This window comes from Poecile atricapillus, chromosome W (genome assembly GCF_030490865.1).
Source record: "Poecile atricapillus isolate bPoeAtr1 chromosome W, bPoeAtr1.hap1, whole genome shotgun sequence".
In the NCBI taxonomy this organism is placed as follows: domain Eukaryota; kingdom Metazoa; phylum Chordata; class Aves; order Passeriformes; family Paridae; genus Poecile; species Poecile atricapillus.
This window is the reverse complement of record NC_081288.1, coordinates 84,903,149-84,919,859: the sequence shown is the minus strand read 5'-3', so window position 1 is coordinate 84,919,859 and position 16,711 is coordinate 84,903,149. Positions and strand designations below refer to the sequence as shown.

Below are 16,711 nucleotides of genomic sequence, written 5' to 3'. Positions count from 1 at the left end.
ACAGTCCCCCGCCTAATTATCACATTAAAAATTTGTGTTATTTCATTCAATCCTACTGAGGAAGAACTGTGAAATTTTAACCACATTCATCTTCTTCCCAGTCCGATAGCGAATTCCCACAATATTCCTGAGACAGGTTATGTTTATTTTCAAAATTCTTTAAGGCTTTAATTGCGTTCTTGTTCTCCTTTTTCTCCTCTAATTTCATCAGCTTAGAGAGAGAAGTAGGTTTCCCTTGTGCTTTCTCTGGATCAATTGGAAGGGTGGCAATCTGCATTCCTTGCACAACAGAGTGAATTAATCTGATGAAGCAAGGAATTAAACAGGGGAGGAAAATGATTCCGGCAATTGAACAGGCTACGAAGAATACTAACTTTCTCCACCAAGCCCCCTGCTCAAATATTTGGTCCCACCAGGAGGCTTGTAGAATTGAATTCCACTTTTGAACTGGCACATGTGCTACTTTCTTTATTTCAGCAGCCAGTCCTTTTATCGTTTTTCCATAATAGTCTATTTCCATGCAGCACTTGGACTCGTTGTATCTACCACACACTCCTCCCTCCTCGGCTAGCAAATAATCGAGAGCTAATCTGTTTTGGTATACGAAAGCTCTCATTTGTGAGTGCTGTTTCGCTAGGAGTTCTAGGGCTTCTGAGGTGTGGTTGGAAACTACTTCCACTACCGCTTGTAACCTGATAAGCCTGTTGAGGAGATAAATGGGGGTTCTGTAACCCCAACTGCCATCATTTGCCCAAGTAGCGGGCCCATAATATTGAATGATCCTTTCGGCAGGCCATTCTTTCTCTTTCCATTTCTGGCTGCCTCTTGCCATTGGTAGTTCCCGTTTTAATTCCTTCTTTTGTCTATTTAATGTTTCAAAGAGGGGGGCCCCCAATGATTTACTCTTTGTTCTGGGTAGAGTAAAGAAAAAGGGCCGAATTATTCCAAGTGTGCAGGATCCCTTCCATTTTCTAGGTAGCTCACTATATGCCTTTTTGCCACATATCCAATAAATGCCGTCGGGAGCCTCCCAGCCCTTGTTCATTTTTGCCGGATCATCCCAATATTCTTTTAGGCCTTCTAGTGCATGGAAGGGATTTGCCCCGGAGTTTTTGTACCAACATAGTTCAATTATTTCCATCCATTCGCAGTGATTGCCTCGGGTGAGACTCCAATAGCCCGCGGGTGGTTCGGGTTGCCAAGTCTTTGTTTTACTGTCAGAATTCACTGTGAGTGTGTTTATACACAGGGTATAACCCACTAAATCAGTGAATTCTCTCCCTTCTCTGCTAATGCAGATAGTACCGATTATTCTTTGATCTATCACCCACCCCTTGGGTCTTCTCATTGTTTTTAACATCTTTAAGCCCTTCTATTTTAAGAGTTGCTCTGGGGTGAGTCCTTCTCTCTTCCATGGCCACCTTTCGGCCGATTTTAAACCACCACATATCCAACAATTAGACAGACCTAATTCTGTGGCTATTTCTTGCATTAGGTCTATGAATAGATTCTGGTTGGGGTTTGGTAATCCCCAGTTGCTGTATTGTTTCTCTAATTGTTCATAATGTTCACTAAGAGAGTTAAGTCTCTCTTGTTCTAGCCTCTTTCTTCGAATTTCTACTTCTCGCCTCTTTAATTCCAGGGTTAGTTGTTTTATTTTACTTTCAGGGTCCAACCCTTCCTCATCTTTGGAGAAGCAGAATACCTGATCAAACTGTAAACATACCCGGTCATCATCACTTTTTAACAAGTCCAGAATTATTGGTTCATTACTAAAGGAGGCTTTTTCTCCGTGTTTTAAATTTTTACCTTCCCAATATAATTTCCCTCCTATAGTACATGTTTTCAAGTTTGCTTTATTGTAACACAAAGGATTGATTCTGTAATATGCTACAAAGGTGGATTGTCTCTTTCCTCCGATCCAGACAGTTTTGTTACATTGGCTACAGATAGAAACCGGAGGAATCACTCCCACCTCTTCTATACCAGAAGTGGGCAGCTCTGGTCTTTTGTCTCATAGGAATCTGAAACTGCCCGTCTTTAAAACTTGCTCCTGAGCGAAAACACCAAACCTCCCCCTTTAAATTACAGAGATTATACTGAGTGCAGTTAGACATGCAAAACTCTTTCTGTCGTTCTGGAGGACAGTCAATCATTCGTTCGGTTTCTGTGGCAGTCCGACACTGCTCACACTTCCCCAGGGAACGCTCCCCCGGAGGTACCTCGGGACTCATTTCCTCGGCCAAGCACACGGCTAGGTTCAGGACTATCAGGATTCCCCACCGTTGTATCCCTCTGCCTTGCCCTTCGCCCGTATAAAAATATATGGCGGGGATTGCCATCTTCTCGGCAGCAGGGATAATCTTCAGGGGCCCTTGAAGTCTTAATGGCATACCTTCTTTTGAAAGTAGCCCACCAAGACGACCTGATTGTGTCTGTCCTACACGGAACTTTGACTGTCTTCCGGCACTCGATTTCCAAAGCCTCTGCCTTGGAATCTAGTTTACCTCCTAATCCCTTTTGAAAAAGCAGGAACCACTCAGGAGAGTCTAGTTCCAAAAATTCTGCCCGGGTGGCAAGTGATAAGAAATGGCTAGTTTCCTCCTGTTCTTTTTCCAGACACTTAGTACACAATCCTTTAGGTTTGTACCCTCCCCAACAGTGGGTTACCCAAATTTGTTTACAATAAGCGCACTTGAAATGAATAAATGGAAAGCAATCACATTCAGGGTTAATACAACTTATCTGGTCGTCACTTGTCATTTGTGATGACACCGGAGTTTAATTTTCAATTCTCCCGGAGGTGTGGTGACTTTCCACTTGGAGGCGTCGTAATCCTTTACTTTTTTCACACGGGATGAGTGTGTTCAGCTTCTTTCTGCAGTCCGGACAGCTGTGTCCGTGGTCAGGAGAACGAGAAATGGTCCCTCCCAGTGGGGGTTGAGGGGGAGCTCCTTCCAAGCTTTGATCAGGACTTTATCCCCAGGCTGTATCTGGTGTATTGCAAATCCTAGTGTTGTGCTTTGGGGAATTAGTCCTCTTTTCCGCAGATCCTGCAAATTTTTGTTTATAGAAATGAGATATGGTTGTATCTGCACATCCTCCACCTGAGGGTGTGCCACCGGCATTCCATGTTTGTACAGCATTTCATATAACATTTCAAAGGGAGACAGACCTGTCTCAGAGTGTGGCATGGTTCTTATATTTAGTAAAGCAAGGGGAAGACACTTAATCCAGGACATCTTTGTTTCAATTATGAGTTTTGACAGTTGGGATTTCAACGTTTGATTCATTCTTTCTACCTGTCCTGAACTCTGAGGATGCCAAGGGGTGTGATATTGCCATCTGATACCTAGAGCCTCTGAAATTTGTTTAATAATTTTTGACGTGAAATGTGTTCCTTGATCAGAATCAATGTAATCTACTATCCTATATATAGGAATGATTTCCTCTAATAAAATTTTTGACACCGTTTGGGCTGTTGCCCTTGCTCTGGGAAAAGCTTCTACCCAATGTGTCAATTTATCCACTATCACTAATAAAAATTTGTATCTACCGATTTTTGGTAGTTCGATGAAATCCACCTGAATTCTTTCAAATGGCCTGTATGAGAGAGGGCGACCTCCCCAAGCCGTTTGCTTAAATTTTGATCGGTTTACTTTTTGGCATATCACACACCCTTGTACCTCCTGTTTGGCGAGTTCAAAGATCCCTTTGCACCTGAAAAATTTTAGAAACTGTTCAGCTAATGCCCGAGTTCCCCAATGAGTCTGTTTGTGTAATCTTCGTAGTATCTCCCTTGCCATCCCTTTTGGAATTAATTCTCTCCCATCAGGCAACCACCATTTTCCCTTTTCAAAGGTTCCTCCTACCTTTCTGAATTCTTCTATCTCTCTTTCCGAAGGGAGCGGGATTTCTGGTGATTCCTCTGGGGTTATTTCGGGAATACTTACGGTTAACAAAGCCGCTCGTTTTGCCTCTTTGTCTGCCAGGTTGTTACCTCGGGTGTGGAACTGCCATCCTGTCTGGTGTCCTTTTACATGGACAACCGATATTTCCTTCGGTTCTCTGACAGCCTTTAGAATTTGTCGAATGATCTCCCCGTGGATTAACCCTTTTCCTTTCATATTTATCAGACCTCTTTCTTCCCAAATTTTCCTAAAAGTATGTACTACTCTAAAAGCATACCGCGAGTCTGTATAGATGGTCCCCCTCTTTCCTTTCAATCCCTGGAGGGCTCTCAGGAGAGCATAGAGCTCGCAAGCTTGTGCAGACCAGCTTGCTTTCAGGGAGCCTGATTCCACAATGTCTCCTGATATGTCATTCACTATAGCATATCCTGACTTTCTTTTTCTCTCAACAACTTTCGAGGATCCATCTATAAACCACTTCTCTCCCCCTTCTAACTCTTGATCTTCTAAATCTGGTCTAACTTTAGTTTGCAATTCCACAGTTTCAATGCAGTCGTGTAACAGTTTTTCTGTTGGTTCCCCAAACAGGAACTGCGCAGGATTCTGCGCAGTAGTGGTTCTTAATTCTAAACCAGGCGAGCTGATTAAGATGGCTTCATATTTCAGAAGCCTCGAATCAGTCAACCACTTTTCCGCTTTTCGTTGTAAGATGTTTCTTACATCATGTGGGGTGTAGACTATCAAGGGAGCTCCAAAAGTTACCTTTTTAGCTTCCCCTACCAACAAAGCCACTGCCACAATTGCTTGCAAACAAGTAGGCCAGCCCCGACTAACCGGATCTAAAATTTTCGAGAGAAACCCTATGGGCTTCTTCTTTTCTGCCCATTCCTGGGTCAGAACTCCTTGTGCTGCTTGTCCATTCACATCTACGAATAACTGAAATTATTTATTGGTATCTGGTAAAGTTAGTACGGGGGCAGTTATAAGGGCATTCTTTAACTTCTGAAAATTAAATTCATCTTGTTCAGTCCACTTCAACCTGTCAGTGGTTGAATCTTTCATACAAAAATTTCACTCTTTCACTGAAACTTTCAATCCATTGTCTGCAATATCCCAAGAGCCCTAAAAATTGTCTAATTTGTCTTTTTGTTTTTGGTGCAGGGAGTGCAAGAATCCCTGCCACCCTTTCAGGGTCTAATTTCTTTTTTCCCTGAGATATCCAATGACCAAGATATTTTATTTCGGGCTCTGTGAATTGCAGTTTGGATTTCGATACTTTCAACCCCTTTTGTCCCAAAAAATTCAACAAGGCAATCGTGCTTCTCCTCACTTTCTCTTCAGTCGTTCCAGCTATCAATAGGTCATCAACATATTGCAGGAGCTTTGTCTCGCCCTCAGGAACAAATTGCGTTAGCAGTTGTTCCAAAGCCTGCCCAAAAAGGTTCGGGGACTCCACAAACCCCTGAGGGAGGACTGTCCACCTCAGTTGTTGTTTCCGGTTTGTGCTTGGGTCCTCCCACTGGAAGGCGAAATAATTTCTACTCTTTTCATCCAGAGGGCAAGTCCAAAAAGCATCTTTCAAATCGATTACACTATACTACACATCCTCAGGTGAGAGCCTGTTTAGTAATGTGTAAGGATTGGCCACTACTGGGAACCTGGTTCGGGTTCTAGCATTTACAGCTCTGAGGTCTTGAACTAATCAGAAACTGCCATCCGCCTTTTTTACAGCCAGGATGGGGGTGTTATGCTGAGACATGCAGGGTTCCAGAGTACCCCCTTTTAGGAGGTCGTCAATTACTTGTTTCAATCCCCTCCTCCCTTCCATCGGGATGGGGTATTGTTTGACCCTTATAGGGTCTTTAGGGTCCTCGATTTCTATTTTAATGGGTTTGATGTCCAATTTCCCTACTTCCCCTTTTGAGTGCCACACTTTAGGGTTAATTTCTTCTTCGTCCTTGGGAGTCAGTTTGAATATTTTCACTACTAATTCAGAGTTTTTAACAACGATATTAATTCCTAAAGCAACAATCATGTCTCTTCCCAACAAATTATAATCTGCTTCTTCTACAAGCAACAAATTCCCTAAGCAAATTTTATTTTCCGATTCTATTTCTACATCTTTTTTTACAGATACTTTGAAAGGATCTCCCTTGGCACCAATTACAAAAACTTTTTCCCTGCTTGCCACACATCCCTCTGACAATTTCTGCAGAGTACTTCTCTCTGCTCCAGTGTCCACTAGAAAGCTTACCTCCTGTCGCTGGGGACCCACTTTTAATTTTATCAAGGGCTCCTTGGATGTTCTTGTCCCCAAATTAAAGAGCCCCCGACACTCCTAATCTTCTTGAAAAATTTTTTCATCTTTTATTCTTTGCCTACAGTCCCGCTGAATGTGTCCTACCTTCTTACAGTAGTAACATTCGGGGAGCTCTCTCCGCGGGGTCGGGGCTGCCCTGTGAGGGTCTCTCTGTTTTCTAGGCAGTGTTTTAAACTTACCTTGTGTTTGCTCTTGCTTTTGGACTTCCTTGACCGCCGCTACCAAAACCTTAGCTTGCAGTCTTTGTTTCTCATCCTCTCTCCTCATGTATATTTTCTGAGCTTCCCTTAGAAGTTCCTGGAGGCTTTTATCCTGCCACCCATCGATCTTTTCCAATTTTCTCCTGATGTCCTCCCAGGATTTGGCAACAAATTGTGTTTTTAGCAGAACCTCCCCCACGGGGGAGTTTGGGTCAGTCCCAGAGTAAATCTGAAAACTTCGCCGCAATCTCTCTATCCATTCGGTGGGCGATTCCTCCTTCCCTTGACACTCCCCGAAAACTTTACTAATATTCTGACCCCGGGGAACCGCCTCTCTTATTCCCTGAATAATCATGTTCCTCAAATCTATCATGCTCCGCCTGCCCTCCTCCGTCTGGGCATTCCAGCTCGGGCTCACGCTAGGCCACTTCTGGTTACCTGGTGTCCCCTGTGGATTGCGTCGGTCCCAGTCTCTGATACCAGCTTGTTTAATCATCTCTCTCTCCTCTTGATTAAACAATGATCTCAGGATTGCCGTAAGATCATCAAATGTATAAATACTACTCCCTAAAAAGTCGTCCAACCTTTCAGCCACACCGAAAGGATCGTCCAGCAATCGCCCCATCTCTTTCTTAAATGCCCGTACATCCCCGGAGTTAAGGGGAACATTCACAAATCCAATCACTCCCGGAGCTGTCGGTACTTCCCTGAGAGGGAGTAACCGGTGCTCGTTCTCACTCTCTCCCCACTCCTCACCCACCATTTTTGCTTTCAAACGGGTTCTACTTGCGGGAGGGGAACTGTGGTTTGTGAGAGTTTTTCCTTTTGTTAATTGTGGGAACTCTGCCGCCACCCGGTTAACGGGAGGGACCCCTTCTGTTATATGGGAGGGTCCCGGCTGTGGCGGTCGGACTAGTAATTGTGGATAGAGTGTTCTCCAGCTTTGCGCAGGACGAACCTCTGAAGAGGTTGCGGTGGGTATGGTGTCCGCAGGCGGGGGCAAGGGGAGTGCTGCCGGCACGGCTGCCGACACCGATTCTTCCGCTCTGGATACATACATCTCAGCGGATTGTTCCTGGGAGCCTGAAGGTGCCGAAGGCACCACTTGGTCTACGGAAGGGGGCTCTGCCAGTCCATGGTATGGGGGTGGTAAATGGTCGAGAGGTTCCCAGGGTTCGGTTTTCGACCCACGTTTTTCTTTTTGCTTTATTGGGAATAACCCTACCCTGGCCGTTAACCAGAGTTTAGCATATTCCCTCTCCTCGGGGTCCGAGGGGACTTTGCTCTCTACGTAGGAGAGCAATTCGTTACACGTCCATCTTTCAAATGTGCCTAACACCGGCCAAGTGAGGTGATTCCTCAGCTCCTGCCCTCCCCAGATCTCTGCGCAATACTGAATCATTTTCGCCTTAGACTTTCTCTTTCTCTGGGGACAATTTTCCCAATATTTTAGCATCCATCCCAAGGGACTTTCCGGTGGGATGTCCAGCAATCCCTCTGCCTGATTGGAGGGACCCTTCCCGGTGGTCTTTCTTTGTATCTTACTCTTCTTCTGCCCCATGTTTAGTAAAAAAATTTCTTACCTTCCTTCGACTCCCCTGTGAGTCTTTTTCGTCTCTACGTTGTGTCTGTTCCACTTTTACCCGAGAGATCAAAGTTTGCTAATACTCACCTCTCAGCTAGCTGAGCTGAGGTCTCTTGTATTCAGCACTCCGATCCTCTTCTGGACCTTTCCCTAGGTCCGTTGACTGAAAGGGTTTACCAATTCCCGAGCTCGACAGGACGTATCCTTCCCCTTTAGCTCCTTGTGATCGGTCCCCCGAGACTCCCTTTTGTCCCAGGTTTTTACAAGTGTGTGGAGAGAGAACTTTCTCACACCGAATCGCTTCCTTCGCGGCCGGCCAATTCCCTCGCGGGAGGATGGAAACGTGACCTTGAAGTCCGCATTCGCTTCATGATCAGATCACGTCTCACACATTCGCCCAATCACCCGCTCAACCTCACAGTACTTACAGCTATTTCCTGCGAGGGTGTCTTCGTGCACAGTAGACTTTTTACGAGCAACCAAGCCGCGGCTTTCCGAAGGCTCCGTGCCTTCCCGAGCTCACCGCTCCGGATCCGTCTCTCTTTTATTGTGGTTTTTACCTTAGCCTAAATTTGGTTCGGATATCGGAATGGGCTGCGGAGGTTCTCGACTCACCAGGCCGCCAGAAATCGGCGGGGGTACCCGTCCTGGGCAGCGAGATTCTTCCGCAGTTTTCTCCGATCCGAGTCACGGCACCAATCTGTTATAAATGTGATGGCAAAATGAGGTTAAATAAAAAACAATTTATTATAAAGCAATTTCAATAAAACAAACAACAGAGGGAAAAACCACAATAAAATATATCAGCGCAGCGCTGGGTGGACAGGGGTCTATACTCAAAGGTACAGATTTTCCCAAATCCACGCTGTATGTGCTGCAGTCCGGGGTTCTTATAGGGGTTTTGTGCCCTGAGGCCAAAACTCCGAGCAGTCACTGTTCAACAAAGAGTCTTGATGGTTGGTTGAATGGATTTCCTGGAACCAGCGAACTGAATCAATAGACAGTTGGGCAGAGTCTCTTTGCATGTAGAAAGGTTCTGAGTGTCTCTTGATTTCATCTTGGGTTGGGCTATCAGGACGGAGTGGTTGGGTCCGGGTTGGAGCCGATGAATATCTCGGCTGGGCTTCTCTCTTTGTCCAGTTTGATTGCTTCTCCAACTGTGGCTTGCAGGGTGGGGCGTTCAGGTCCAGTGATGAGTATCTCGTCCGGGCTCGTTTCTTTGTTCAGCCTGATGGCCCGTGTCCTGCTCATTCTCTTAGGTTGATGGGCGCCGGCTAGAATCGTTATCTGAGTGCTGGCTAGAATCATTATCTCTTGAATGGGTATTTGCTGCTGGGTCTGGGGAGGAATCCTTGGGCCACACTATACTTTATATTTTCTTATATCATTATAAATACAGATATATTTATTTAGGCTTTCACGAATTTTTATTCATAGATACATTTATCACATGACTGAGTACTTAAGAGATAGAAAAAGTTTCCTCAGGAAGGGTGCAGCTGGCTGCCCTCTTATCTGGGAGGTTTCTCGTGGAGGGGCAGAGATACCACAAGAATTGGTCTGGGGAAAAGGGGTTGGGTGCAGCTCCCACCTCTCTCTCGCTCTTGACTTCAGAGGAGGACCGTTGGAGCTGCTGCCTAAGAGGGAATTTGCTACCACCCCAGGAGCCCAGTCAGGTCCTTCTTCTGCCGTGGGGTGAGTTTTTGCTCATGAGAGCAACCACTGAACTGGGACCTTATTAACACCCTACCTCACTAAAAAAAAAAGGAATTTCACCATCTGCTTAGGTGCCTCAGGGGAAAACCCTGGGATCCCCGAGCCCCCTACCCCTCCAAGGGAGCCTCTCACTTGGTCCTGTTCAGGAACCCAGTGGCAACTGCCCAGCCCCTGCCATTTTCTCTGCCACTGCTCCGAGGTTTCTTTGCTACACTGTAATTCACACCCCCTGCCTGACCAAATGCCCTACGGTTCCAGCTACAGATGCTGTTTCTGATACATCTAATCTACCCAATCCAGAACTTTGCTCATCCCTGCCTTCCCAGCTTGCTACTCCGAGGTTCCTGCTACAGCTCCTTTTGCTATCCAGAGGGGTCACTGGGATCAGCTGTCTCTGGGCATTCATAAAAGAAGCCCCTTCTCCATCCCTTTCTGCTGGCTGTGTCCACCATTGTCCACATGGAGAAAAGATTGCTGGACTCGTGCCACAGCGCTTCCCTGCAGCCGCGGGGAATCATCGCACCTGCCCTGCACACTGGGAGCCTGCCAGCGCCTCTGCCGGCTGCAACTGTAAGTACACCAAAGAGGAAACTGCCTGCAGCCAAGAAGGCTGTTACTGGGTTTCTGGTTCTGTTTGTTGTTGCTGCCATAGTTGTTGTCATAGTTGCTGTTGTTTGTTTGCCTTGTTATACATACTAGTAAAGAACTCTTATTCCTTTTCCCATATCTTTGCCTTAAAACTCCTTAATTTTGAAGTTATAATAATAATTTGGTGGGAGGGAGGTCATATTCTCCTTTCCAAGGGAAGTTCCCACCTTCCTTAGCAGACACCTGTCTTTCAAACCAAGACAACATGGAAAGGAAGCAATCATTGTTCCTCAGGCCCATGAGAACACAAAACTAACTGTATCTAGTTTAAGCATGTGACCATTGTATTAACTTTGTTGTACTCACTGACCTTTAAGATGGGCAAATTTTTGAGGTTCTTTACTGAATTATGCTGGATATTTGAGGTACATTAGTTTATTACTTTTGGCACTGGAACTTTTTTCTTACTACAAAATGTGCAAAGTCACACTGAAGAATTTTTACTTTATCATCATTAGAAGATACTTATAAAATATGTTTATTGAAAACATGGTCAAATGTTGTCTATGCATCAGAAATAAATTCTTTTTTATGACACATTTCCCTTGCTAATTTCCCCAAGCTTCTCCCAGCTTCCTCCTCTTCTGAAGAATTGAACCTCTGTTTAGACAAACAGCTCCAAATTTTTTAGCTTAATTTAAACACATTCAGCATTGATTAGTTTGCACAATTTTTTTTTTTTGCCTCCAAATCTTTTGGTTCCTTAGGCATTCAATAAAGTTCTTTAGCAGTTATTTTCATATTACACAAACATTATCGTCTAGCTAACTGAAATTTTAACTGTCTTTTTAGGAAAATGGAAAAATAACTTGTGCATATCCTCAATAAAGAATACAAGCAAAATTACTGTTTTCCTTTTTTTTTTAGTTTTAGCATGTGATTTTTGGGGATGGGCTGGTGTGTTTGTTTCAATTTTTGTCTTTTCCTTTGTTTAAGGAGAATTAAAAGGTACACAATATTAAATGCTTTGTTTTTTCTGCTGTCGAAAGGCAATCAAGGGATTTATTTTTTTCAGGCAGGAGGGTTCTATGAAAAAGGATTAATATAAAATTCAAACCAAGACTAGTTTCTGCTTAAGGAATTTCATGCAAATGAAAACCAGAACTACTGATATATATGATGTTCCTTTTCTCCTTTCCCCATCTCTCTCAGTTTAGAAATCCTTCTCATGAATGACTTGTGTTGTTTTATACCTTATATGAAGTCTTGTATTAATACTACATTTTAAGTCTCATTTATGTGTTTGCAAGATTTAATTGTCTCAACTCTACCAAGTGTCCCCCTCATCTCCCTTTTCAGGCTTTGTTCCCCTTTCCCTCAGATCTCTGTGAATTAAATACTGTGCTTAGTGAGTGGAATGAGCTGTTTAGTTGCATCCAAGGTTGTGATTCAGTGAGGTAGTTTTAATGGCAATAGTATTTTTATATAGCTTCTGTCCCTCAAGCTAGCCCTTTTCCCTCCTCATCCCTGCTCCATTCTGGGACTTTGTGGAAAGGTAAAATTTCATTAAAAGTAAAGCTTTGATTTTTGACTTGAAACCCTGTATCTTCAAACTATGGTCTGAAGGGAGGGGGTTTTTGTTTTAGCCACATTAGCCTGTCTTGCAGCTGAGAAGGCTAGTCCTCTCTTTGCAAAGAGGTTTATTATTGGAATCTCTCTTGGGTTGTTACTAGTGTTTGTGCAACGCTTTCAGGTAACCACTCTGACTAAAAACTAATTCACTTCTTTGATTAGTTTAATTTTTATCTGAATCACTTTCTTGATCTTGTCATCAGATAGGGCACAAGTGAGACTGCTGGCACAAGTGATAAGGTGAGGACAAGAAAAGGGTAGAACTAATTCTTTGGGAAGTAGTACAGATTTATAACCAGTTAATTATGGCCTTGGTCACACAACTGACTTAAAAGATTGCTAGCTACAAAGATTTCCACTTAAAACATTGAGTAGATATTTGCTGATTACTTTTTGCAGTTTCTAAGACACAACTTCAGAAGTGATCAAGATGCATTAAATCCATGCTTGAATACCATAGAGAGACACATGAGAATGAGAAACTGGCAGACAAGGACATGATGAACGTTAGTGAAACATTTGAAAGTCAGTATGGCATATTTTATTTGCAACATCCTTGCACATTTGGCTTCAGAGTATGTAATCATTGCATAATTTTGTAGCTCTATCTACTGGTACCACTTTTAGAAACAAATAATGAGGTATATGTGTAAATTAATTTCTAACACTAGTGGTTATTCAAGATAGAAAATGGTACTTTATGCTGCCTTACAGTCTCAGAAAGCAAACCCAGTAATTACAGTTCTTAAAAGAAATCCCAATACATTTTTGGCAGATTAACTTCAGTATTTTATAGATGACAATTCTGAGTCATTAATGCATTAGTGGATTTTTGTGTTAAAACTAAATAATAAAGTTTACTTAAAAATCAATGCAAGAGATGCTTCATCTTTAGCATGGCTTAATTGCAAAGCTTCTATTGGGCAGGAACACCTTCCAATAAACCAGGTTGCTCAGGACCCCATCCAACTTGGCCTTGAACACTTCCAAGGCTGGGTCATCCACAACCTCTTTCGGGCAGCCTGTTCCAGTGCCTCACCACCCTTACAGGAAAGAATTTCTTCCTAATTTCTAATCTAAACCTACCCTCTTTCAGTTTAATCCATGCCCTCTTGTCCTACCACTACATGCCCTTATAAAAAGTCCCTCTCCAGCTCTCTTGTAGGTTCCTTTCAGGCATTGAAAGGCTGCAATTAGGTCTCCCCAGAGCTGCCTCTTCTCCAGACCAAATTATCAGCCTGTCCTCATAGGAGAGGTACTCCATCCCTCTAATCATCTTCATGGCCCTCCTCTGGTCTCACTTCAACAGGTCTATGTACTTCCTGCACTGGGGACCCTGTAGCTGGATGCAGTATGCCAGGTGTGGTCTCATGATAGCAGAGAGGCAGAATCTCCTCCCTTGCACTTCTGCCAACATTGCTTTTGGTGCAGCTCAGGATACAATTGGCTTTCTGGGCTGCCAGCGCACACTGACATCTCATGTCCAGCCTCTCATCCACTGGCATCCCCAAGTCCTTCTCAGCAGGGCTGCCATCGATCCCTTCATCCTCAACCCTGTATTGATACTGGGGATTGCCCTAAGCCAGGTGCAGCATCTTGCACTTGGTCTTGTTAAATCTCATGAGATTCCCATAGACCCACTTCTTGAGTTTTTGTCCACATCCCTCTGGATGGCCCCCATCCTTCAGGAATATCAACTGCACCCTCATCTTGGTGTCATCTACAAACTTGCTGAGGGTGTGCTTGATTCCTTTGTCTATGTCATTAATGAAGACATTGAATAGCACTTGGTCCCAATACAGACCCCTTGAGGGACACCACTTACTCCCAGTGTCCATCAGACATGTCCATCTCTGAGCTGTTGACCACTACCCTCTGGATGCAACCATCCAACCAATTCCTTATCCACTGAACAGCCCACCCATTGAATCCTTCTTTCTCCAATTTAGAGCAAAGGATGTGGGAGACCATGTCAAAAGCTTTACAGAAGTCCAGATAAAGGACATCTGTAGCCCTTTCCTTTTCCACTGATGCAGTTACTCCATTGTAGAAGACCACTGGGTTGTTCAGACAGGACTTGTCCTTGGTGAAGCTGTGCTGCTTGTCCTGAATCACCTCCTTGTCCTCCACATGCCTTAGCATAGCTTCTAGGAGAATCTGTGCCGTGATCTTCCCAGGCACAGGGGTGAGGCTGACAGGCTAGTAGTTTCCAGGGTGTCGCACTATATTGGGAACAGTGAGGCAGTACGACACAGACTCTCTTGTGAGTTGAACAGGAGAGCAAGGTTTATTACTTCAGATCTTCTTTTATAGACCAATACATGAAAATACAGAAAGGTAAAACCCTTATTGGTCAGTGAACTAACACATCACCATCACTGGTCAGTGGGGTTCACCACCCCTCAACCTTCTCTTGCAAGAAAACAAGAAACTGACAAACAACACCTGCAAGGCTGTCTTCTATCTCTGAGGATTGTTTTGATTCCTCCTTATGATTTCCCAGGCTGCTTTCTCAGGTGAGTCTGAGAAAGTTATGTGGCTTGCTTTTCCACAGGCACTGTGCTCCCTGCTTACTGCTTGCATTTAGCATCCATACCGGGGTCTTCCTTTCTATCCTTTTTTAAGATGGGCACAATGTTTCCTTTTTTCCTGTCACCTAGGACTTCACTTGACTGCCATGATTTTTAGAATATCATGTAGCTTGACAACTACATCAGCTAATTCCCTCAGGATTCTGGTTCATCACATCAGGTCCCATAGACTTATGTTCAATCAGGTTCCTCAGGTGGTCATTAACCAGATCTTTACTTACTGCTGCTGAGGCTGGAAATGTGGGATAGGGAATTTGCATAGGCACTTCATAAAGCATATAGAAAAAAGAATAAACACATAATGCTCTGAGTTAAGTGTCCTGCCCCTCCTAAACCACTCAGCTAGCCAGGCACCCCTGATAGATTGTGTTATTCTATGTATTAAGTTCAGAAGATGTTGAATGTCGTCATCCATACTAGCTGATTCAGCAATTATGTTAAAGCAGCACATGCCTTCAAACTCAGAACAGCATTTATGACATTGAAGTGCCGCGGCGCTGGAAAGCCCGGAGCACCGCGACTTCTCTGGAGAAACAGCCCTGAAAAGGGCTGGGCCGAAGCGCGTGCGAGCAGCTTCGGGCAGTTGAGTGATTTCAGATCAGCTCAGTGGCGGCGGGCAGGCGACACGGGAAGCAGGGACGAGAAAGCTGGTCCAGCGTTCCGCTAAGCACAAACCTTTATTCAGGCAGAGCTTTGGCGAAGGGTGCCAGCAACAGCTAATCCGCCGAACAGGGAAAAACCCGGGATATTTATAGGGAAGGAGAGGGGCGGGGGGAGCCCGAGTTACATGTATCGGGGTGGGACAGCAGGGGGGAACACCAATGGGGCACAACAGTTTAACATATTAACTCAAAGAGCCCTGGGAGCAATACATTGTCTCTCTCTGAGTGAAAGGTGTCTTGCCTCCAGGGGAGAGCCAGGATCTCGGGCTCTGCAGGCTCCTCCGTACCCACATTGAAGAGGGAGGTAGTTTATCTGTAATCACTGTTGTAAGGTTCCTCAGTGTACAGCAGTTACTTCCAAATTTAAGGCAACAATTGTCTTGGATGTCCAATTTAAACCTTGCACAAAGGCACACACCAGGTGCTCTTTGCTTCTTGAAAAGAGTAATAAGCTAGTTACAGTAAAAACCAAGCACACATGAGTATTACATATTGATCTTGCAGAAATATATCCAAGGTATGTGCTTGTAATACAAGCCTACAAAGCATGATGAGCCAACCTGTGAAAAGGAAGGAAAACAGGAGTGTCATCTCCCAGTAATACATACACTGTTGCTACAGCTTCTTCAGCCAATATTGCTCCAGATTTGGTAACTTGACATGGAGTAATTACCCACAGCTTGAAGAGCTGTGACTTGCACTTTTTCAGATCAAACTGAAATTCGGTATTGGGTTTGTAAGACCAATAACAGTTCCAATGCTGTCCCCCTAGATGAGGCACGGGAAGTCATCGAACATACCTGAAATACAAGAAGCCAAAAATATGATTAAAAGAGGATGTAAAATAAGGGGAGAAGTCAGAGTATAGGACCATACTGTATTGTCAGGGGTGTTGCAAATGGGTGGTACAGCTGTCTCAATTGTCTGGGGGGGTAACTATCATCTATTTCAGGCCATGCTTTTGGGCAGAGCCATTGTAGCTAGGAAAGCAGCCAGGGGGTCCCAGATTTAGATCTGTGACATCCTGGAATGTGGGGAGTCACCATCACAGCCTCCCCAGTCTCCAACTTTTTTTCTCACCATGACATGGTTGTTCCTGGATCCTGCTGACTATGCCAAATGTTTGAATCAACACAGACAATAACCACAAACTCATGGCTGAAACACAAAGAGTAAATTAATTTTTGTTACCTTACTAACCAGAGGATCCTCAAAGGAACACATAGGCAGGGGTAAACAAGAGGGGATGAAGGCAGCATTAAGCTCCATTCCTTCTAACAGTCACCTTGTCATGGATGGACATCAAGTTATTCAAGCAGGACCTGCTTTTCCTAAACCCATGCTGGCTGGGCCTGGTCCCTTGATTGTCCTATATGTGCTGCATGATGGCACTCAAGATGATCTGCTCTGCAACCTTTGCTGGCACTGAGTTCAGGCTGTCAGGCCTGTAGCTCCCCAGATCCTTCTTCCAGCCTTTCTTCTAGATGGGAATGACATTTGTTAACT

The 16,711-nt window shown here is 44.3% G+C and overlaps 1 protein-coding gene across 2 annotated transcripts in view; it reads left to right on the top strand.

The window, feature by feature from the left end:
- Positions 1 to 16,711, top strand: part of LOC131592510 (Golgi phosphoprotein 3-like) — a 147,093-nt gene that overhangs the window by 85,455 nt on the left and 44,927 nt on the right. Inside the window, exon 3 of one of the 2 annotated variants that reach the window (XM_058864074.1) lies at positions 10,059 to 10,920. The exons of the other annotated variant lie outside the window; for it this stretch is intronic. Within the exon in view, the coding sequence (XP_058720057.1) occupies positions 10,059 to 10,556 (498 nt within the window). The 3' untranslated portion in view covers positions 10,557 to 10,920. Of the gene's footprint in view, positions 1 to 10,058; positions 10,921 to 16,711 lie in introns of those variants that run through there. 2 annotated transcript variants of the gene reach the window in all.